Genomic DNA, 23,684 nt, shown 5'->3' on the forward strand with positions numbered 1-23,684 from the left:
TTGATTTCCAATAAAAATCACCTTCTGTCATGGCGTGGTCCGTTTTTTTCCTATTTCTATTTTAAAATCTTAGTTAATGACCTTTTCTATTTATAACTTATATTTTTTTTTCTTAACCGGTTGAAAACTACTTCCCGAGCAGACGGAAATAACGTGTGAATAACAATTATTGATATTAGAAAATAATACTAACATACTAACATTGTATGTTATTTATAACAAGTTTTGTTATTCACCGTTGTGATTTTTTCAGACTAATAACATTTTTAGTTATTTTTCGAACAATTCTTTTTTGTTCTTTTTTGTTATTTTAACATATAATCCGATCATCCCAATGACAGTTGGTGTTATTTTTCCATAACAAAAAATGTTATTTCCAAGTTGTCTTGGCTTTCAACCAATATCAGACCAATAACAAATTGTGTTATGATAACATAAACAAGAAGAATCCATAACACTTTTTGTTATTTTAACATTATTTTGTTATTGAAATGGCATGAATTTTGTTATTACCATCTGCCTGGTTTCTTTTTTGCCAGACCGGTATGCAGGAAACAAAATATTATAAATCGAGATGACCCATTTCTACGTAGAAAGTGGTGTTTCACCTTCCTGATTAAGGATATCTCGATTAAATTTTCAAAAGGTCCTATCTGCATAGGAAACCCATGAGGGATAGGTTGTTTTGAAAATTTAATCTAGATATATTCAATTCAAAATATTCTATCGGTGAAAATTGCGTTTTTCAGAGTGTTTTTTTAATACTAACATCTGATGAATAATAAAAAAAATTAGAACATACTTTTTTGGCAAGTTTATACTAATTAAATGGAAAGGAAATGTGTAAAGAATTGGTAGAGGTAAGCAAAAGAGACGACTAATGATGTACTGTGGTACGCGCGGCTGGTGCTACCCCGCGCGTACTAATTCTCGCCTGTTTAGGTGGCAGTTCTGAAGTCGCTCTTTCTCTCTAATTTAAATTTTCTCTGTGGTCCCATTCAATATTTTAAATACGACATATAATGACGCTTATTAACAAATTATTAAAATTTACTAGAGCCAACCCACTTTGTATGGGAAAACACTTTTTTCTGAAAACGCAATTTTCACCGATAGAATATTTTGAATCGAACATATTCTTAGTCAGGAAGATGAACCACAACTCATCAAATCTCCCATGGGTCATTAGGGTGGAATCTAGTTATATGGAAAAATTTAAAATGATAAAAATCCAATCAGCAACACATTTTTTGGGTCCCTTTTAGGGTCCCAAACAACCTCCCAAAATTTGGGAGCGATTGGTTAAACCCACGATTGGCGCAAAGCGAATGAAATTTGTATGGACATTACTATGGAGAAACTTGCATTTTCACATTTTTGAAATTATAAAATTCATGTTTTATTATTTTATGAAACTAACACCGTAGAAGTATAGCCCTGAATGTCCTGAACAACTCTTCCGAAGACAGTATGGTGCTAAAGTGTGTCACAAAAAAGATACAGAGTTTTCAAAAGTAGTGTGTTGAAATAATCAGTGAAACTCGCATTTTCTGCCAACATTGCCGAAGGAACCATGAAATACAAAATAAACACGATTGTTTTTATATTTTGATGAGCCTTACGTAAAATCATTATGAAGAAATGTTCAGAAGACATTATTTAGTTAAAATGTACCCCAATTCCTCAAATATATTATAGTTTACGACAGTTTCCACTTGACTTGGCAGTGTTGGCAATAAGTATGATTTTTACCGAGTATTCCGAAATGACTCTCTTGAACGCTCTGTAACTTTTGTTAGAAGCAAGTTAGCACCATACTGTCTTGGAGAGACTTAATAAGGACATCGAGGGCTATACTTTTACGGTGTTAGTTTCATAAATAGTAATTTCCATACAAATTTCTTTCGCTTTGCGCCAATCGTGGACTTAACCAATCGCTGGGAGTTTTTTTGGGACCCTAAAAGGGACCCAAAAAATGTGTTGCTGAAGAAACCAATTTTCGATTCCACCCTAATGGGTCATCTCAATTTATAATATATTGCTCCTGAGTTATCGTAGTTCGCATTAAATTCATACTTTTCAATTTGCGAAAAAAAAAACCTGCACCTATCAATATCACCCTGGCTTATTTTTTTTTATTTTTCATATAATTTCTTAAGGCGCTGAAAGGCATCATTCCCGACCGGCCATTTGCCAGCCATGTTTGATTGAGAAAAACATTCAAATTTTGATTCAGAATGTTTAAATCAAAAAATGGTTTTCTTTGTGTTTTTTGTAGAAGCATTTTACATATAGGGATTATTTTTTCATTTCAATTTACTATTTTTGGACCCTGAATTCAGAACCATCATTGACAGTCACTGCCCCAAAAGTGAAAACACCTTCTACGACCTTAACACAACGCAATTCAATGTGCAAAATATTTTTTTTGAGTACCTGGGCTGCGGATCAAAATTTACGAAGTTTCACACAAAAATTATAAAATAAAATATGTTTATGTTAATGTTTATGTAGTTGTAAACAAATCAATTTTTCGATAAGTTCTCGAACAATTTACGAATTATAAATAAAAAATGCTTTGAATTGTCATCTGCACGTCTTTCAAATGCTCTTTAGGCCGTTGTAAATATTTTTTGAAGTTTATGTCCCTCGACTCTGACCAAGTCGAGGGGGGGGGGGGGAATAAAAAAGTATAAAAATTGAAATTACGAGCCATTCTTCAACATTTCCACGAAACAAGTGTTTTTAAATGCATTTTACACCTGTCCAGTTGTTTTGCAATCATCAGTTTCCAAAATATCTAAGTAATAAAAAAAACATTTTTAAACAATCTCAAACATGCTAAATATGATTATTAATGCATCAAAATGCATTTAAGATTGCTTACAATTGATTTAACTTCTATTTTCATTAATTGGTTGATTCATTAGTTGGTTTTTTGAACCAACTTTTAAGGGGGGCGACATAAACTTTGAAAAATATTTGCAACAAAATTTGGTTTGATTCAGAGAAGAAAAAAACAAATAAGTGTCGGAGATCGTGATGGCTGTTACGACGTATTGCAAACAAATCAAAGAAATATACATATGAAAATTATATTTTTTGTAAGTTTTAACTGATTTTTGCATATCTTTCTATAAATAATTTTTAAAAATACAGGTATAACGTATTTTTTTACAATTGGCAGCGTGCTCAAAGTACCTCATGAAGAACTTTTCATGAAATTTTGAAAAGTTTAAAAAGTTAGTTAACTATAATTAAGAAAATGTTGATAAATAGCATTATTTTAATCTTCTCAAAGTGTCATGATTATCTCAATGAAAATGACTTTGAATCGAAAAACGGAATGCATTTTCTGATTCTTCCGACAATCTTCTACTAGGAAAAGACAAAATAAGTTTGTAAATAATAAATATTATTAAATATTATTAGTTTTTGAAACATAATTTAAAAAAAATCTACTAATTTAATGGCATTTTCAGTAAAACAAATTTTATATAAAATCTGAAATTTTTTTTTCGTTCTTTGAATTCAGTTAAACATGTTATATAAATCTATAATTTAATAAACAAAACTAATTTAACGAATGTCAGGCAAAGTTCTGAATTTTTAACAATTTTACCAAAAATTAATATGTTTTATGTTAAGCTTATAAACTTAGTTAACTAAATATTGACATAAATGATTTTCTTAAAAATTATATCAGCAACCTTAGTGCTGGTAAGTTCGAAGTAACAATAATGTTTGAACACCTTAAATCTGCTTTTAACAAGACAAACTATGACTATCAAAGGCACCCTGGTATTCAAACAAAGATTGTTTTCAAATATTGTGGATTTAGCTGGTAGCTGGATTTTCTGGCATCTTCTCACGGTCATAGGAAATAAAGAAATAAATAAATATTTTCCAAATTATAATCGTGGATAGGCCCTTTGGTTTATCAAACCGAGTTTTTGTAAGTGTGCGTGTTGCCGAAGCACGCCGCAATTCGAGTTGTCATAATTTCAACCAATCAGAGTGTGCGTCCAAAATAGGTTCAGCGATGTCTCCAAAATACATTCAATAAGTCCAAAAAGCATCTTAAAAAAATGTTTTACTTGAAATGCTTATTACAATAAAATGGTTAAATTATTTTCAATTATCATTAGTACACATTGTTAAGCATAAATTAAGGCACAAAACAATCCTGAAACGAGCCGAATTAGTTAGACCGTTCCTGAGAACAATGCGAAATATGTTGATGCTACGCATAGTAGGTCCAAAATAGGGTAACAAACACAAACCATTTCTGATCACTTTTTTTTTTATTTTAATGCAAAAAAATGACAAGACAACATTACATTAAATAGAAGGTTTAACAAAAAGCTATAACATTTTTAATCTAAAAAATAGCTAATAAATGTTTCAAAAGTTGGAATTACCAAATTTGAAAGTTGCTGGAACAATAAATTTATGTTTTAAAGTTTTAAACTTCAAAATGAAACACAATTCATCCCTGATCTGTTGACCATTTAGCTAATTTTCGTTAAAATGCATTCCTTCACCGTCTCACACACAGACATCGGCGACCGGCGGATCGAGGTGATCGGGCTGGAGAACTGCCTGCACATGGGCCAGGTGCGCACCGGGCTGAGGGCGTCCGGCCGTCGATTAGCACAGTGCAGCGAAGTCGTGATAACCACCAAAAAGACCTTTCCCATGCAGATCGATGGCGAGCCGTGGATGCAGGGACCGTGCACCGTAAGTTGGGGGACAGGGTCATTGGAAAGTGAGATTTTATTCGATTTTCGTCATTCCAGATCCGGCTAACGCACAAGAATCAGGTCCCGATGCTGATGGCCCCACGGTCCGAGAAAAGCGGAGGATTCTTCAACTTTCTCAAGAGATGACTATCACGGAAGCCCGACACGAGCAGCGATCCCCACGAGGCCTAGCCTTTAAGCGTGTCGGACGACGAATCACGGGGTTGAATCGGCCGGTCCGTTCCTTAAAAGTCGGCGGCATCGCTCGCGTAACGATGGCGTCGCAGCTGAACTAAAGCTTTAAACAAGAACCAATGAAGAAACCAAAAAACCCATAGTTGAAGAAGAGAGATTTTTGAAATTGTTTCTGCTATCAACTTGTACAGACTTAATTTAATTTAGATACATTTTTCCCTTTTACAATTTATATCCAATTGTCGATTCCGGATAAGTAGATAACGATTTCGTATCGAAACTCGTTACAACTAGCAAAGAAGAATCTCAACCTTTTCTACGAAATACTTTAGACCAGTCGCAAACCCATCCATTAGAAGAAGAAAAAAGGTCACAATTCCTCTGCACTCAGTAATAGTGACTATGCTCCAACTCGTAACACATTTCACCCAGACTCACCAATCACAGCTGAAATATACAGAAAAGAAATAATACCCGTATCAACCATGTTCTGGACGTATCTGCATCGTATGTTCTGGACAGTCGACCCGAAGGGACCTCCCCTTCCCCTAAGTGTAATCTGCTAAGCTTGTATTGCTTCCCTGAACGCAGCAAAGGTTTCTTTCCCTTTACAATTTTTCATTTGAACACCTTACAATCGTGCACACAGACACACACACTTACATTATCTCGCATACAAGCAGCTCGTTATGTTACCTGTCCTGTAAAGAAAAATAGACAAATTGGTAATATTGCAATCATTCTGTTTAACATTTAGATTCTGGATGGTTGCGTTTCTAGAGTACACTTTTCCACAATCTAACTGCTCGATGATGACTAAAACATGGTATTTTTCAAAAAGAGTTAATTCAACCGTGACTTACACATTTTCCTCGAAGAAATGGCTCGTTGCACTTGATTTATCATGCTTACTGCAAAGCACTTCCCTTTTTAAATTGGCTTGAACTTTGTTGGTGTCTTCTTTTTGAACAAAACAGATATTTTGCATCATTAGTTCGTCCACACAAGTCTCCAAGCCATTCTGAAGTGACGAAATAGCCAACTTATCTTGACCAAAAAAGCAATGCGGAAAAGTTTATTATAGAAAAGTTCATCTTTTCAGAAATTGCATCGAAAAACTTTTCGACACTGTTTAGGTTTTTGAGTTGACCAAACTCACAGACGCCAAACAAAAGCGGGGAAACTAACGTTTTACTTGAAAATTCAATTCAAAAGTGTTTTCGGAATTGCGAAACATGTTGCATGCAACTCGTTGATAACCTCGAGTGCTGAAAAAATCAAGTTTTGCAACGAGTTGCTTACACCATTTTTTGCAATTCCGAAAAACGCTTCTTGAATAGAATTGTAAGTCAAAAATTCATGTGTTTGGTATTTAAATTCACCTTGCAAAACAAAAAAAAAATATTGAAAAATGTTACTGGTGTTGAAAAGTTCAACTTTCAGCACCCAATTCACTTTTCAGCACTGGTTATTGACAGGTATTAATTTTCCATTCAGTTATGTTTGGTAGGGAAAAGTAGGCCGTTTCGTTTCTCCAGAAGGACAGGAAAAGTTGACAGTTTCACAGCGGAATTGCCAAAATTGCTATTTTAATATTCAGCAGTTCCATATAAAAATGTAAGAAAAAAATGCTTAGATTTGGCTCAAAATTGGACTGGAGGTTCCCTGGTCGAAATAATTAGACCCGTATTTTTTTTTGGCCATTAGGGTGACCAACGTAGTGTTAGGGTGGTCCGAAAAAAGTCATAACTTCGCTCCATTTTAACTGATTAGCTGTCTTGGGCGCAAATGAAAGATGATAAGTTTGAAAAATAGAATGGAGTTTCAAAAATCTAGTCTAACATTTGAAAAAGTCTTATGAAAACTTCAAATGCCGTTTTGATGGTGTCTGGACCAAAAAGCCTATATTTGAAAATATTTTTAAAGGATTCCTCGGACGATTTCACGACGATTTCACAAATTTAAAAACAAATGGGCGAGGTTCATGAACAGGATTCCAAGATATGATATTTTGAAAATAAAATGTGGTTTTTTCGACGCGCCGCGCATTTATAAATTACGCAATTTTTGGTACCCAAACATATATAGGTAATTGCTGAAATTTTCGAGTTATCGCAGTTTTAGTTAAGGGGTTACATACATGTAGAAAATCACAAAATTTCATATTACAGACAATTTTCTAAATCCAGTAAAAAGATGATTTTCAATCACTCCTGAAGATTTCATGAAGATATTACATGATTAAACTGAGTTATTGACGATTTTAAGCTCAAAATTTTGCCATGCGCAAAGCGGACTGTCAAACTTTCTAAGCGTTTTTCTCGAAACACCGAATTGATTTACGGGTGCCACGATATCTCGAGATGGGATGGACCAAATTGGCTGAAATTCGGGGTGAAGACTCTCAAGAAATATCCCGTGTGCATGACAAAGCTCTATTTTGAAATTTTGCTTTTTTAAAAAAAATACAAAAATCAAAAACTGACGATTTTTTATGTGATAATCAAAAAAATATTTTTATCTTTTTTAAAAATATGTTTTTTGAAAATCGGCCTTCGTCATGCACACAGGACCAGTCTAACGAGCCTTCACCAAAATTTTGAGCCGATTTTGTCAAGGCAATGTTAAGATATCGTGGTACCCGTTTTTTGATTGTTGCACCTTTTTTGATTTCTGTAATAGTATTTGTTATATAACTTTTTATAGAAAACATCTTTTCATGAGCTTTTTGTAGCAAAATGTTCGGCATGAGTTTCTGAACAAAACGTAGTACTAGGTTTTTGTCAAACTTTAAATTGTTACATGTTTCATCACAAAATGGTCCCGCCCGTGTGGACCAATCGGACCGCTCACTGGACTCACAATCCAGAGGTCGACGGTTCGAATCCCGCGGCGGGCGCTCTAAAATTCTTTGTGTAAATATGGGTATTCGGCGCCGTCGCACCGTGCCATACTTTCATACACTTAGGAGCCCAGGGCGGCGAAGTCCTTGTAGATAAAAAGGAAGACACTAGTGGTTGGTACTAGCAATGGTGGCCGACAGCTATAAAGTCAACTTCGTTTTTTTCATCACAAAATGTGCATAATGCCCAAGGGGTATAAATACTTTTTTTTACATACTGTATAACATAATAAAACAATTAATTATGTCATCAGTTAATGCATAAGCATCAGTTTTTGAAGTTATGGATAAGTGGTCGACAACAAATCTTTGTTCCAACTTTTTCGTCCTTAACTTTAATTTTACACACTCGGAGAAACTTAAGGTGATAACACAAACCAACCTGTTGTTAAATAGGTAAAATTGTTCAAAGATAATGATGGAGCTTTTATGATTGACCGTGGTGTGCCCTGTATATCTGTGATTGTGATCAAAAGTTATGCAAGTATGATTAATTCTTAAAGCCATTGTATTTATTGAATTAAAATTGTACCATTTCCCAAAAGTTTTTTTTTTGTTTCACTCAAAAACTAAAATTAACAATTGTTTAAGTAAATAGGTCCCCTAAACAAAATTATTATCTAAAAACCCACAGCGAAGAAAATTTGTTACCAACGTAAAAACTAACTCTGTTTTCGTCCCTCTCCTTTATCAAAATCATGCACTAGTTAATCGTAAAAACTTATCTAAAAGTCGCTTTGCATGTGTTGTGTATCGAATAGACAAACCTGTGAAATCTGTGTTTGCAAAAGCCAAAGGCTTCAACTCTATTATATGCGGTAGGGAATATTACGTTTACCTTTCGGTTTCTCTTAATTTTTCTACAAGCAAAAATAACAACTAGAAAGTGATTTGGGTGGGCTGGCGCAAATAGAAATAAAAAAAAACGCAGCCACGTGGAACGGGATTGACTATTCTGTGTTGGACGGTGAGAAGAGGGGATTTATTTTTGCTTCGGAAACACCACAGTAGCAGTTAACAACATGAGGCTCATAAGTGTACATATTTGTAGTTTAGCATTCATGTTCGAGCATTTCAAAAGTCACTTTAATATCGAAAATCGTCTGTCTGTGAGTGCACTGAAAAAAATGATGGTGAAAAGTGCAGTATTAGCTACAATATTTAAAAAAAAACTTTAAAAATATAAACTGAAATTCTAAAGTAGCTCTGTAAGGAAAAGTGAAAACACGCAGAATTTGACGATATTGTAGTTAGCGAAAAGGATGAAAAATCGAGTATTCTAAAGAATAAATATATGAAAAGTTGAGTAGTTTAGACAACTTCTATCAAAAAGTTACATCTTTACAGCTTCAGTTTTAGCGAATGTAAAACAAAAACAAAACCACTTTCTTTATGGGGAAAAGATAACTGTTACGTATCTTGGTATGATTTATCAGTATTGCTTGTGTTTAAGTATTTTTATAACAAACGACGAGGACTCGAGTGCAGCGTACGCCAACCGCCTCTGGATAGTAGTTTCAGGCCTAAAATACTGATTTTTATATATAATAACAAAACATATTATATATCAGACAAGCAGAGATATTATAAAACAAACTAAAATAATGGTAGAAAGTAATGAAAACATGGCATAAAAAAGATCGAATGTATAATTCCTGTAAAAAAAATATGGATGATGGTTTTTTCCCAACCAACTAAATCTTTGAAGTGTGCTTTGTTTGTGACTGAAAAGAATGTTGAGCGTATATGCTACCAAGTAGCTAATATTTAAAATTATATGGAACTTATGTTTGTGTTATTTAACTTTGTACAAAAAAAACTGCTAGTTAAATACTTGTAGACATAACAAATTTAATTTTCCATTCAAAGCGTTTAGTTCACTGCGGTAAGAAGAGTGTAACTTTGAACACAAAATATACACGAAAGTTTCGGACCAAACGGGGCACTATTAGATGGCATTTAGCAAAGTGTAGTCCTTTTCACCGAAATTATATGTTTTCTTATCCTAACCCAAGCGGTTCAAACATGAAATTTTAAATTCCTTAGAAATTCTGTACAACTCATCTGTTATGATTGGCACCGATTTGTTTTTAGGAACACAGTTTACGGTTGAAGAGAGACTTTAAATCGCAGTATAAAATGATAAATCAAACATGATAGTAAACTAGAGCTGTAGTAAAACTAACCAGAAATATATTCGTCCATCAATTATACCAAAAAGAGCCCAATTAAAATTATGTAGAAGATCTGTAATAAAACTCAATCGCATAAAACGAAACAAAGAGTCACCTACAAATAAATATATCAACTGGACAGAACTAGAAAATAAACACACCTTTAGCGCTCGCATCTGCCCTTTACCTCCTCAAATCAAACATACAAGTGAAGAACGGAATGAATTAAATTAATAGTGTAATGCCATAACTGGAACCCGAGTTTCTGTATCTGTCGTCGGATTGTTTCACCGAAGCTAAAGTATGTACTACGAATATGAAAGAAACATGTGATTTTAAATGTATAAATTTAACCATAGGAGCTAACGACTCGGTGACTGCTGAATCCAAATATACGCTATTATAATATTATATTTATTACTAATTTATTAGCCAAAAGTACGGAATGTATAATAAAAACATGTGTAAATATTATAAACAATTTGTTTTCATTTACTTCATCAAATTTTAAGCCTTAGTTTTGACAAAAAAAAAGTTACATTTTCTACGTTTTCACAAATTGTCTTTTCTTTATATATTTTATTTGAATAAAACTTTGTCCATGCATTCCCTAAGTAAAAAATTGCCTTTTTGCATCATTCAATTTTTTTTAACATACAAATCTCCATACAAATTTGGTAGCTGTTCAAGTCAAGTGGTCAGACAAAAATGGGTATGTGAATGTTCCAAAATCTGTATCTTGGGAAAGATTTCTGATAGATGGTGTCTTCCGCAAAGTTGTATGTTTTGGGACCATCTCTAAACCACGTGGACACTTTTTTTGGAAATCACAAGGGAAATCATAACCCCCGCGAACATCTGGGGCGAATTGAGACAACTGTTTTAGACAGGTTCTTGCTCTGTATCTTAATATCAACTAAATTAGTGCATCGATTTCCTAGTGTAAATGCTTTAAAAGCTGCTGTCCTTATTCAGACTCTAGTCCCGATTTGCCCCAGTTGACGGTACATTAACTGTTGTTCGTTTTTTTGCTTTTTTTTTGCTGAAAGATTTGTTTTGCTGAAAATTTTGTAAAATGTTCTAGCGATGGCCGCACTGAAGGACCGTATGGAACAATGGCCGGCACTTCCGGAGGCGGAAGCAGATCGGCGCCATGGAAATGGTTTTGGGAACACTACTGTCAAGGTGTTCCAGAAAGCGGACGACGAGGAGGGTATCCAGAAACCCGCGATTCGTTGGCAAAGAAGATTCCGAAAATGCAGGCTGCTAGCAGATCGTTTAGGATAGACAAGCTGGTATACGCGACCAACAGTTGATTGTTTTGAATTAATAAAAATAGGAAACCCCAGTTTTTTCCTTAAATTAAGCTTAAATTGGTGATATTATTATTCACAACGATTAAGCTAAATAGGGACCAAAAGCCCCATGTACATTTTTATGTACAACGATTTTAAACACGCTTAAGGGGTTACATACATGTAAATCGGCAAAAATGTCAGACGTTGGTTTGAGCACACACTTCAACTTTTTTTTTAAATCTGGTTTCAACGCATTAAAATATGCATTTTCATCTTTTAACAAAACAAATTTGAAGACATTTGGTTGTATCATTGCCGAGATATAGCTATTTGAAGTTAGCAGTTTCAAAAAACGGGTGCCACGATATCTCAACACAGCTTTGACCAAATTGGCTCAAAATTTTGGTGAAGCCTCGTTTAACCGGTCCCGTGTGCATGACGAAGGCCGATTTTCAAAAAGTTTATTAAAAAAAAAAGATTAAAATACGTTTATGTTTTTCATATAAAAAATCGCCAGTTTTTGATTTTTGTATTTTTTTTAATGCATGATTTCAAAATCGGGCTTCGTCACACGGGATATTTCTTGAGAGTCTTCACCCCGAATTTCAGCCAATTTGGTCCATCACATCTCGAGATATCGTGGCACCCGTAAATCAACTCGGTGTTTCGAGAAAAACGCTCAAAAAGTTTGACAGCTCGCTTTGCGCATGGCAAAATTCTGAGCTTAAATCGCCTCTTACTCAGTTAAATCATGAAATATCTTCATGAAACTTTCAGGAGTGCTTGAAATCATCTTTTAAGTGGATTTAATAAATTTTCTGTAATACTCTCAAACCCCGATGGTTTGACACCAACACTTTTTAGTTTGACACCCCTTTTACACGGAGTTCACACACACTACCAAACGTTTCTTTTGATGGTGTGCGTGAGCGTCGCGTAAAAAGTGACAGTTCGTCACTTTTTAGTTTGACTTTGACCAACCAACGGGGTACAAACTAAAAAAGTGTCAAACGATAAAGTGACCAACCACCGGGGATTGAGTGTATAAAATTTTGTGATTTGCTACATTTATGTAACCCCTTAAAAACCATTCCTGATCACTTTTTTTTATTTTAATGCAAAAAAGTTGAAAAGACAACAATTTTGACGGATCAATTATGGTCTTTTTTTCTTTTCTGTCAAGAAGGACCGCGAGGTTAATTTTTCAAAATTGATTTAAAAATCTATTTTAAACTCTTTGTGGTCGTAGAAAAGGTCATTATACGCAGAAAAATAAGCTTTATCGCTGTAAACAATAACATAAGCAATCTTCATCAGCAGCATTTTAGGACACATTTTTCAAAGTACAAAGAACCATTGTACGACCGCAAAGGATTCAAAATGGATTTTTGATTCAATTTTAAAAAAGAAATTAACTTCGCGGCCCTTCTTGACAGAAAAGGTCCTACTTGAGAGCTCGTTCCAAGGGGACCATAGTTGATCAATCGTCAAATGTTGCCGAGTTATATTTTTTTGCGTTAAGGCCGTTGCAAATATTTTTGAAAGTTTATGAATGGGGTCACTTTTTAGTCTGACACCCTTTTTACACAGAACTCACACCTTGCTATAAAACGTTAGTTTTAACCCAGTCCGTCACTTTTTAATTTGACATTGTCTAACCAACGGGGTACAAACTAATAAGTGTCAAACGAAAAAGTGACCAACCACCGGGGTTGAGTGTACATAAAAATTGACACTTTTTGAGCATAATTTTAGGATATAATTTTCTCCAATAAGAAAACAATTATTTTAGTTTGATGAAAATACTTTTTTTTTATTAAATAATACAAAAATACGACCTTAATTTATCGTTTCATCATCAACTTATTTCGGATGATAAGATCCTTGGCGTCATGTTCAATGGTTTCGTACATCCACTTCCGGGAAACGCGACAGTGCGTGCCACACTTCGAACTTTCGCAACACGGACAGGGGAAGTGGCATCCGGAACAGGTCATGTCCAGACAATCGCACATATCTGAAACAAGTATATCTGATTATTTCCCAGGCAAAAAATAATTTAAACCAATTCCATTACCTTTCCCACTTTCGCGGTGCACGCCTCGATCCGTGTAAAGCCCGGTTTGCTTTTTCTCCGTGACCTGCGGGGTCGATTTGCGCGTCAGTTTCCGCTTCTCCCGCCGGGACGTCGACGGATTGAAATTGGCCAGAAACTTGGGGTCCGTCTCGAGTTTCTTCAGACCGCGAGTCTGGCGGGTATTGTGCGCCGCTGAACCCACCGGAGATTGTTGACGCAGGTTGCTGTTGTTGTTGGCTGCCGAGTCCGGATGCGGAGAGGAAGAGGCCGATGAAATGCCGATCCGTTCGGCCTCGCGGCTTCCAAACTGCGTTGGTCCCTCCTCCTCGGAGGAATCGATTTCGACGCAATCACTCATTTTCCGGTGGACGTTCTTCAACGTTGATCAAAACACAACGGGACGCGACTTTGCAACCAAATGTCCGGCCGGGTAAACAAACAACACATATAACTGTCAAAGTCAGTTGAGCTAGGCAGCGTTTGGTGGCGCTAGCGTTGCAGCTTCAGAGATCTAGAACGGACGTGCAGCGATACGTTCTAGGGCTCTGACTGCGCACGTGCTTTTATGCTTTGTTTATGTTTCGAGCGCCTTTCCAAAACAACGTAGAGGAAACATAACGAGGGTGGTGGGAGGAGATTTAATGAGAGGGCAGCATATGCTGGCATGATTTGTTTTGTTCTGCTTGAAAGCAAAGAGAAGCGTTAACTTCTTTATTTCGTAATCTAGGTATGATACACTTCGACACTTGTCAAAGTTTGAAGGGAAAAGCAGGATGTGTTTTCGGTAGCAAGTATTTAAACCAAGCAAAATGACTGTAAAGTTTAACAGTGAGTTCAATTTCGTCACATATTTCAATGAAAGTGTAGCATTTTTAAGTCAACATAGCTGGATTTTTGAGCAATCGAATACCAAATTTGTTCAAAATGGAACTCTAGATCGAATTCCAGCTGAGTGGTCAGCCGACTTGGAAAGTGCCTCCAACGATGAATTTAACAAAATTCCACTAGGATATTTAAACGAAAACTGGAGTCATAGTTTTAGACAGTTTCTACAGAGCTGTTTCGGCTTATACGTTAATTATGAACTGTTTAGTGGAAGCAAAGAAACACGTGCAACTTTAAAGGGTGTTGGTCCAAAAAAGATGCACGAAATCAGCAACTTAACAGCACTTATAAAGGATGTTTGCTCACAGGATGAAATCTTGCTCGATTTTGGATCTGGATTGGTAAGATCATATCAAAATCATAAGCTTCAGTATTAATCTATCTATTTCTAGGGATATTTGAGCCAAAATTTGAACCAAAAGCACGATTTCAAGGTTTTGGGCATCGAAGGAGATGAATACCGCGTTCAGACAAGTATTCAGCGACAACAGCAGCTGTTTCCGAACTCAACGAGCAAGGTAAAGTTCGTCCAACACTTCATTGAGACTGATTCGTTTGAGCTCATTCAACAAACAGCTGTGGCAAAGCTAGGCAATAGTATTGACCAGAATTACACCATAATTGGACTGCATTCCTGTGCAGACCTCTCAATCACCGCCATCAAAATGTTCCTCACCCACAAGCCAGTAACGAAACTCGTTATAATGCCTTGCTGTTACCACAAACTGAAGCCTGAAAACGAAGAATGCACTTCGTTCTCGAACATCCCACTGAGTGACCAGCTTCGTGACGCCATAGCACAGTTTCCAAACTTCCTGGGCAGACCATTTCTTCGACTTGGATGTCAGCAAACTTCGGCCAGGTGGGCTAATTTGACCGAACATGAGCATGAAACCCACGGAAAGGCCATGTTCGAGCGAAGCCTTTTGGAGGCCATCTTGAGCGAGGGGGAAACAGTAACGGTGAATAAGGCCAATCGCAACTCTAGGGATGTTTTGGAAAGGTTAACAGTTCAAAGAGAAGGCCAAGATTGGAGTTGGAGCGATGAACATCGTGAAAAATTGGAGATTTGGATGGAAAAGTATCCTCAAGGGAGCGAGTTGGCAGCGTATTTGACTTGTTTGCAAACCTGTTTGCAGGTATAATGGAAAATGAACATTGTGATACACAATATTCTTCATTAATTTTTAAATTTCATTGCAGTCGTTATGCGAAAATCTCATCCTACTCGATCGAATGTGTTACCTAAAAGCCAAATCATCGAAACGTGACTTAACTATTCGGACTGATTTGATCAAACTCAGCAATGACCATCTTTCACCTCGTTGTTTTGTGATTGTAGCAGAAAAAAATACGAATCAATAAAATCGTCAAAATATTTAAAAAAAAAATCGTTTTTTAAGGCAAACATGTTGGTCAATGTCTATTTATTGTTGTATCGTTGACTCAGGGTAAATTGGGGCTGCTGTTTGAACCTTCATGTATAATAATTTATTTGTTATTTATATTGGTTTCGCTAGTAACAGACGCAAATTATCAAAATCAGTAAAAAAAAATTATAAATGTCAACGTTTAATTCAACTCTGTTACCTGAATATGCATTGTCCATGCAAAGCAAATTACATACACAGTAAAAAATAGTTTAAATTTGAAAGGTGTCATTTTGCAAGGTTTAGTATTACCACTTTTATGATGTAATTTTACCTCAATTTAGGCTGAAAAAGTGCCATAATGCCATTACACAAGAAAGTGGTAAAATTACACAGTTCTTCTGACATAAAAGATGTACCTTTTCCCAGATGTAATATTGCCATGATTTTTTTTCACTGCTTTCATTTTATTCTGAAGAATTTTTTTATCTCTGTGCTATCATTTAAAAAAACACAATAACAAATATTTTAGTTGTGAACAAAAGCAAAAAAAACTAAGCATTAACACAAACAACATAGTTAAGTTCATGTTTAAACAAGGGAATGGTGGAACGAGAGGAATCACAAATCCGCATAAATAATTTCAAGATTGTTCAAGTGTAAACCGAAAACGAGATCAAAAATTAAGGTGGACGAATAGGGCTCTTAACTGCTTATTTAATTGTCGGTGTATAGGACGCCGAACTATTTAATCATTTTCTGGTGTATATTTAATTTTGCTGCCCAAACCAGTTATTGAATTGAAAAAATAAAATTTCTTTTCTTGATTTCTGTGCACCTACGTCAAAGATCAAGATTGTTTACTTTTTACTCTTTGGTCTGACAGTCTTAGTCTGATAGATTTGGTCTGACAGCTTTATCATGGATTTAGGTCTGGTCTAGGCGAGCGAGATAGGACCCAGCACCCTCTTGTGTTTAAAATCAATAATATCGAAAATTTCAAATGGAAATTGTAAAAATCTGTTGGCTTTTAACCCACATTGAAACATATCATTTGAAAAAGACAACCCGAGGAGACATACATAATAACAAGACCAAAGCTGCGCTATTGTGTTATTGAATAAAAATATGTATTACAGCTCGATGTCCAGGAAAGATAGATAGCTTGTTTTACACTGCGTCTTTGGCCCAATGACAATGTTTTGCTGCAAAGTTATCAACTGTATGTAACTTTAAACTTAACTTGGAAAAATATTATAGTTAAACTTATTAAGCTAATCAAACCCATCAAACGTTTAAAATTTATTCAACTTATTGTCCAACCGCCATAAAAACAAGATTTTTTTGTACGGGCATAAATCCACGAGGGGGAGGAGTTGTGATTTCCAAAACATGTGTCCACGTTGCTTATGGATGGTCCCCTAGAGAAATGTTGACCCTCGAATTAAAAATCAGATATCAAGTGCGTTTTGGTTGAAAAATTATTTTTTAATAAAACAAACCCACAGTGAATCGAGCTTAAAGCGCAAACTTTATTTACATTGCATACTTGTTTGTTCCTGGTGTGCTTTTTCCTTTACAAGAACAGTGCCAATAACACACGAAGGTAGATGTGCTTTGCTTTAAAACCTTTTTATACATTTGTTTCAATTAAGTTAAGGGGGGGCCATTCAACTCTTAGTGTATAGTGCTTGTAGCTTCCGTGTTTGTGTTTTGCTCTTTTGTTTTATTTGCAACAATTTTCAAAAATATCAAATATACATAAACGTTCATATATAGAGATCATCTCGATGGCAAACAAACAGTCGAGATGCTTAGTCGCGTACGCCTTCATTCGGTGCACTTTCACAGTTTGTTGAAACGTCGTTTTTTTTTTTCTCCTTAAACTAGACGCAAGATTTAAGCGGCTTTTTGGCATCGAATTCGCTCAACAGAAATCTCCCAGCCTGGTGTCGTTTGAAGTTTTTCGAGATGAACAAAAAGCGTGAACCAATTAGGGTGAAACTTCAAACTTTTATGGACTTCTGTTCAGCAAGTGGAGCCAAAAATGCGTGATTCTTGTTTTAGTCAGAGACGCAAATCATGAAGGCTCAAACGTAAAGTCAAGGTGTCTCTCCATATTTTTTTAAATTTTCCATTGTTTTTTTTTGTTAGCAGCCGGCGTGAGGGTGGGTCTAGTCTGATAGCATCGTCGTGTGATGGTTAGTGTGGTTCTTTTGATATATAATTGGACTTGGTGGGCGAGTCTCCTGCCTGCACACTGCACTTCATTAATTGCTTAATTCGACGAGTCCAGGTTGTTGGCGGCGTATTGCTGGATTGCCGATCCGCTGGGATCGCGCTCCTTGCTGCAATTAGAAAAGCTATTAGGACAAGTTGAATTGATATTAATATTTTCAAAATCGTTACCCAAAGCACCGGTACAGATTGGACACTCCGGTGTGCATGCAGGCCAGGTAGGTCAACTCCGCCGAACCGTTGTTGTTGTCCGTTTCGATCTCCTTGGTCAGCGCGTCCGATCTTTTGCCGTAACGTGATCCCAGGAAAAAACGATCATTCCGGGGGACCACATTGACCTGGCGAATGTCCTTGGCACCGTATATGTGCGACCGACCGTACCGACTGCCCACGAAGAACGGCCGTTTGTCGCCAACGTCTGTAAATAAGCATAAATTCTATAAAGGCGCTTCCACGAATGGCAAATATCACATTTAAATCCAATGAACGACCGTCAACCTTTTATCTATTGATAACCCACACTTTCCCTAGACTCTATCAATCGTAAATCTATTTTACAGTTTTCCTCTCAATTATGATTGTTTTCCCCGACACTTTCGCGGGAAGCTCTTTTTATTCTGCGTTTATGTGTCTGCTTTCCTCAATGATCCCTCGGCTGGTTCAGTTTTGCAAAGGCCAACACAAATAGAAAGCATATCGATATCTCGGCCATTTGATAGCTGCATCAACAGCACCATCATCAGCGGCAAACGTCGCCGAGATCAAAAGTAAACTATGCGAGAGTGTTTACCGCGAAGTCTTAACTAACCAGGTTAAGGTAAAACCTTCACTTTAGTTGATAGTAAATTGGACTAACGAGCACGGGGAATATGAGCAAATTTGTTGGGAAAATATCACATCACTATCATATACTATATTCTTGGAGGTATAGTGGCAAAATAGCTTAATTTGAATCAAATCAGATTTCAAACATGAAACAAACATGAGGAGAAAAAGTACTTGATCGAGGTGACGTTTTGCAGCACATAATTAAATATAGTGTGAGGAGTGAAATTTGAAACGACAACAAAGCACATTTTTCAAATTCCGTTTTGAAGATACTCTTTCGTTCTTTGGAAGTGCTGAAACTTACTTTTTTCAAGGTACCGTAAACCGGGGTGACTTTGACAGGATTTCAATTTGTTTTTGGAATATTTTCCAACAGTTACATGGAGAAAAAAGAGTTCCCAAAATCGTGAACACCCGTTCATGAATTTAGGAATCACGAACAAAGTGTTCAAATTCCATGGTACGATTTTCAAAAACGTACCATGGAATTTGAACACTTTGTTCGTGGTTCCCAATTTCATAAACGGGTGTTCACGATTTTGGGAACCCTTTTTTCTCCGTGTAAGGTTTTGCTCATGATTATTATTTTTAAAACATGTACTGGGGTAGGCCACACAATGTCTATGCACTATTTTGTAAAAAAAGTTTTTTCAATAGAGTTCAAAAAAAAGTTACGTTAAAAATTCATAGTTTAAATTCCGGGGTGACTTTGACAATCATAGTTTTTCTTGTTAAAATCAAATTTAAGATGTTCAAACATTATTTATTCGTTAAATGTACCATCACTAGAGTAGCTGATATAGTTTTTGAGAAAAAAAAACAATTTTTATATTTAATTTACTAAGTTTAAAAGCTTTTTAACAAAATACAAATAAATTTTAGGTAAAATTGTTGAAAAGTCGGAATTTTGCCTGAAATTTTTTAAAACTAGTTTTGTTTATACAATTATCGATTCATTTTATGCTGAATTCGAAGCACGAATCACAAATTTTCACATTTTACATGAAATTAGTTCAAATGAAACTGCCTATAAATTTTGAGATTTTTTTTTAATTGTGATTCAAAAAAACACATATTATTTATTATTTACAAACTTATTTAACCTTCTACTAAGGCCGTAGCAAATATGTATTTTTTGAAGTTATGTCTCTCGACTCTGACCAACGTCGAGGGGGGGAGGGGGGGGGGGGGGCAAAAAAATAAATAAAAGTATGGTTTCAACATATTAATGAAAAAAGTGTTTTAAAATGCATTATACAGCAGTCCTGTTGTTTTGCAATCATTAGTTTCCAAAATATCTAAGTATTGACGAAAATTTAATTTTTTGCGAAAAATATTTTTTTTGCGATGCTGTACATTGCAATTTCATTTTTTTCCGATTCAAAATCATGTTCATTGAGAAAATCTGACACTTTGAGAAATATAACTTAACTATAACTAACTAACATTTTAAACTTTTCAGAATGTTATGAAAAGTTTTTTTATGAGGTACTTTGAACACTTCTCTACTATGGTCAGTATGATTCTAACCTATCAAAGTCACCCCGGCTATCAAAGTCACCCCGTTTTACGGTACCTAAAATAATAACTTTTCCAAACATTCCAACATCCCCCCCCTTGAGAATTGTTCTAAAAAATCAGGGGGCAAACAAATTATTTTTCCAAAAAACTTCGAAATTTCCTAAAAATAGAAGTCTAATCAACGGAAAACAATCTAAAATGCATTTTCTACATTGACAATCTTATTTAGCATGTTTGGGCTAGTTTAAAATGTTTTGAATTTTTACGAAATTCCAATGTACAGCACCGCAACAAAAAATATTTTTCTCACTTTGCACAGAGTGAAGGGACATAAACTTCAAAAAATATCATAATAAAAAACTATCTTTGCCTTGCGAGCAATTCTCTACCAAAACCGGAAATGGATTTTATTTGTATTTTTATTTTTTATTTTGCTCAAACGTTGTGGGGGCCTTCCCTATGACCAAAAAAAGCTATTTTGTGTCATTGGTTCACTCATACAAGTCTCCATGCAATTTTTGGTGCTGTCCATACAAAAATGGTTTGTAAATATTCAAACAGCTGTAACTTTTGAGTGCATTATCTGATCAATTTGGTGTCTTTGGCAAAGTTTTAGGTAATGTTGAGGACTATTAAAAAAAAGTTTTTTAATTAACTTTTTTCACTAAAACTAAATTTCCCAAAATTCCTTTTTTTAGATTTTCGAGATTTTCTGATATGTTTTAGGAGACAACACCCGCAACTTTTGAGCCATAGAGAAGAATGGGCAAAAAATTTGCCGCCGAGTTATGTAGTTTTGAAAAAAATAGTGATTTTGATAAAAGGCTCTGTTTTCAAGATATAGCCACCGAAATTTATATGGTCATAAATATAAAAAATATAAAAAATAATAATGATCCAAATCGGCCGATTTCCCAAAGAACTGCTCTTGTGTAATCACATACCACCGACTGGGACGAATCGGGACTACAGTCTGAATAAGGACAGCAGCTTTTAGAGCATTTAAAAGTTTGAAATTTGGAAAACGATGAACTCTTATTGTTGTCTGTGTCTGTTCTATCCGTAATTTTTCAAAAATATTGAAATATTTTGCAGTAAAAAGGCTAAAACATCTGTTCCAATTCGCCCCATATGTCCCGTTCGACCCAGATGACGGTACAGCAAACTTTGTAAAATTAGTTCAACGTAAGTCAAATAATCTAAACAATATCTTTTACTACATTTTATAAATCGGAATGTATTCAAAAGCCCACTTAAGCTGCATCTTTTCGACAACAAAGATCATGTCGAGGAAAGGAGGCATAACGTCATAGAACTAAATAATTGAAATATTATATTTGAAAGGACTATCAAAGTAGGAAAGGATGTCTAGAATTAGAGGCAACTGTGTCTTAATTAAAATAAATTAGTATGTTTTCCTGTTTATTGCAACAATCATCAGCGATAGAGCTTAAACAACCATTAAGTCGACTGGAATGGGCTTATTTTCACTGTCTGAGTCTAAAATACCCGCACAATGACATCAAACTGCCCACAAAATTGATTTCATTGCCCAGAACTCGGTACTTACGCTTGTCGTCGACGCCAAACAGGCTGCTGCTGCCGGATTCCAGCGCCGGATCCGCCCTGCAAGCGCTGACCATCACCATCAGCAGGACACCGAGCAGGAGGATTAGCGCGGCCGGTGTCGTTTGGATGCTGTTGCCGGCCGTGGGTTGTCCGGCACGTGCATGCTGCTGCAGATTCATGGCTGGTTGTTTGCTTGCTACTGGTCGCTCCAAAGTCGGGCACAGATTATTCCGAGTGAGTGCACAGCCAAATGAGCTTCCACAGTCGCTGGCTGGCCGACCTGAAATTGAGGGAAAATGCGAAATTTTCTTAATCTCACCACGATCAGCCAATCGGCGCGTAAGGAGAAATTAATTTACGTCCGGGGAAAAACAACCTCAACCACGTGGAAAAACAGCTCAGAGCACGAAGTGTGTGTATGTGTGGAGGCATCAATCAATGGGTAAAGGTTTTATTACCTCGTTTTTAATTTATGGCTCCGCGGCGAGCTATCTGGGATGATGGAATGCAAAATAGGAGTTTTTTTTAGTATCATCTCACAGCCGAGTGTGGGAATCAAGCGCCATCACGACGACGTGATTGTGATGTAAGCCGGTAGGCAGCTTAAAACATCAGGAGCGAACAGGTAGCGTATTGTAGAAAAAGTAATTTGAAAAATAAGTCATCTGATCAGTGAAACGTGCTCAGTTGTTCTGGAATATTTATGTTTTATTACAAGAATTCAGTACTTTATTTTGGGTGTTTTAAAAAGATTTGTGCCGATTTTATTAATTAACCATTCGTGCTTAACACTACTGTCTGAACGCCATCTACCGATTTTCTCAACTCTCTTAGACTAAAAACAGCGTAATTTTTTTATTCGCCTCAAATTTTATCTATGATCAAAACCATCCGGCAGCATTAGTTGATCAATAAACATTATCGAATGGTTTTGGTCGCTTTCCATATTGAGATCGATTTTTCTGGTCGATTTTTAGTCTTCTATCTTACAACAATGTTTTTTTTTCATAAAACTCTTTAATTTTTTTGTTTAGGATTCGATTATTCCAAATTCCTAACAAAATAAATTAGGCTACAAATCAATCGGATAATCGAAGCTTCAGACAATCAAGTCTGAACTGAATTGCATTTTCAATATTTTAAATTGATACTTTCATTTTTCGCAAAATGAAGAGTACAAATAAATTTTTTTTTTTTTTTTGTTCGATGCCACTATCCACTGCGACCAGGAATTAGATCTATTGCGGACTTGCAATTCTATTTATAGAATCACAAAGGCTTCTTCTGTTATTAGGCAGATGGGACACGCACACACGCTATTGTTGAGCGAGTGTGTCGAGCGATCCACTGCCGTAACTTCGCCGCCGAAGAGGTTTGAATGTTTTTTCAATCCTCTTTGGCTCTGCCTTTTCCACTCTGTACTGTCCAAATGTATCGCTAGAACCGAAGTGCACATTTTACGTTTACTTATACCCAGCTAGCCCTTAAATACTGGTTTCTGAAAAACTCGTCCCTTCAAAGCACTTTTTGCGATCGGGCCGTGGAGCTCTGCAGGGCAATTATACAGAGAACAGTTGGTCCTTATACATGTGAAGAGTACAGGGGAAAGGATGTGCCGAGCCATGTGGGTTTGAAACCACGACCTTCCGCTCGTAAAGCGAAACCTGTAACCATTAGACAACAGGAGCTCGTACGGAATTGTATGGAATCATACTGACCGGGGTAGAGAAAGGTTGTACAGTCGACTCTCTGGTTGTCAATATCCAAGGGACCATCGAGGAAGAGAATCATCAGTTTACAGAACGATGCAAAATGAAGACTCGATTAACATATTTTTTTCTTGATACCCAGCTATGGGATAGAATCATGGCCACGTCCATCATAC

The 23,684-nt window shown here is 35.9% G+C and overlaps 4 protein-coding genes across 8 annotated transcripts in view; 2 read left to right on the forward strand and 2 right to left on the reverse strand.

Annotated features, from left to right (window-relative positions):
• Positions 1-9,929, forward strand: part of LOC120418475 (diacylglycerol kinase 1) — a 196,057-nt gene extending 186,128 nt beyond the window's left edge. For all 5 annotated transcript variants that reach the window (XM_039580909.2, XM_039580908.2, XM_039580912.2 and 2 more), the window contains exons 19-20: positions 4,559-4,740; positions 4,800-9,929. In XM_039580909.2, the coding sequence (XP_039436843.1) occupies positions 4,559-4,740; positions 4,800-4,889 (272 nt within the window). In that variant the 3' untranslated portion in view covers positions 4,890-9,929. The remainder of the gene's footprint in view (positions 1-4,558; positions 4,741-4,799) is intronic.
• A 3,177-nt stretch (positions 9,930-13,106) lies between these two features.
• LOC120418492 (ARL14 effector protein) lies at positions 13,107-13,836 on the reverse strand. Its single transcript, XM_039580930.2, has 2 exons — positions 13,389-13,836; positions 13,107-13,328 (listed from the first exon to the last, which is right to left on the reverse strand). The coding sequence occupies exons 1-2, from the start codon at positions 13,744-13,746 to the stop codon at positions 13,156-13,158; spliced, it is 531 nt and encodes a 176-aa protein (XP_039436864.1). The 5' UTR covers positions 13,747-13,836; the 3' UTR covers positions 13,107-13,155.
• Positions 13,837-14,125: 289 nt separating this feature from the next.
• On the forward strand, positions 14,126-15,639 carry LOC120418497 (methyltransferase-like protein 25B). Its single transcript, XM_039580934.2, has 3 exons — positions 14,126-14,614; positions 14,666-15,412; positions 15,477-15,639. Exons 1-3 carry the CDS (start codon positions 14,198-14,200, stop codon positions 15,636-15,638), a joined length of 1,326 nt encoding a protein of 441 aa, XP_039436868.1. The 5' UTR covers positions 14,126-14,197; the 3' UTR covers position 15,639.
• Positions 15,640-17,348: 1,709 nt separating this feature from the next.
• LOC120418503 (RYamide neuropeptides) overlaps positions 17,349-23,684 on the reverse strand; it is a 37,247-nt gene continuing 30,911 nt past the window's right edge. Inside the window, exons 2-4 of the mRNA XM_039580940.2 lie at positions 21,801-22,079; positions 18,053-18,299; positions 17,349-17,991 (exon numbers count right to left, since the gene is read on the reverse strand). Of these exons, the coding sequence (XP_039436874.1) occupies positions 17,922-17,991; positions 18,053-18,299; positions 21,801-21,978 (495 nt within the window). The 5' untranslated portion in view covers positions 21,979-22,079 and the 3' untranslated portion in view covers positions 17,349-17,921. The remainder of the gene's footprint in view (positions 17,992-18,052; positions 18,300-21,800; positions 22,080-23,684) is intronic.

Source organism: Culex pipiens, chromosome 3 (assembly GCF_016801865.2).
Source record: "Culex pipiens pallens isolate TS chromosome 3, TS_CPP_V2, whole genome shotgun sequence".
NCBI classification, from domain to species: Eukaryota; Metazoa; Arthropoda; class Insecta; order Diptera; family Culicidae; genus Culex; species Culex pipiens.

Excerpts from the sequence above, each read along its gene's own strand:
- LOC120418492 (XM_039580930.2), bottom strand. The coding sequence starts at position 13,746 with ATGAGTGATTGCGTCGAAATCGATTCCTCCGAGGAGGAGGGACCAACG. Across the intron at positions 13,329-13,388 it reads GCACCGCGAAAGTGGGAAAG|ATATGTGCGATTGTCTGGAC; the intron begins GTAATGGAATTG and ends TACTTGTTTCAG.
- LOC120418497 (XM_039580934.2), top strand. The coding sequence starts at position 14,198 with ATGACTGTAAAGTTTAACAGTGAGTTCAATTTCGTCACATATTTCAAT. Across the intron at positions 14,615-14,665 it reads TCGATTTTGGATCTGGATTG|GGATATTTGAGCCAAAATTT; the intron begins GTAAGATCATAT and ends ATCTATTTCTAG. Across the intron at positions 15,413-15,476 it reads GTTTGCAAACCTGTTTGCAG|TCGTTATGCGAAAATCTCAT; the intron begins GTATAATGGAAA and ends ATTTCATTGCAG.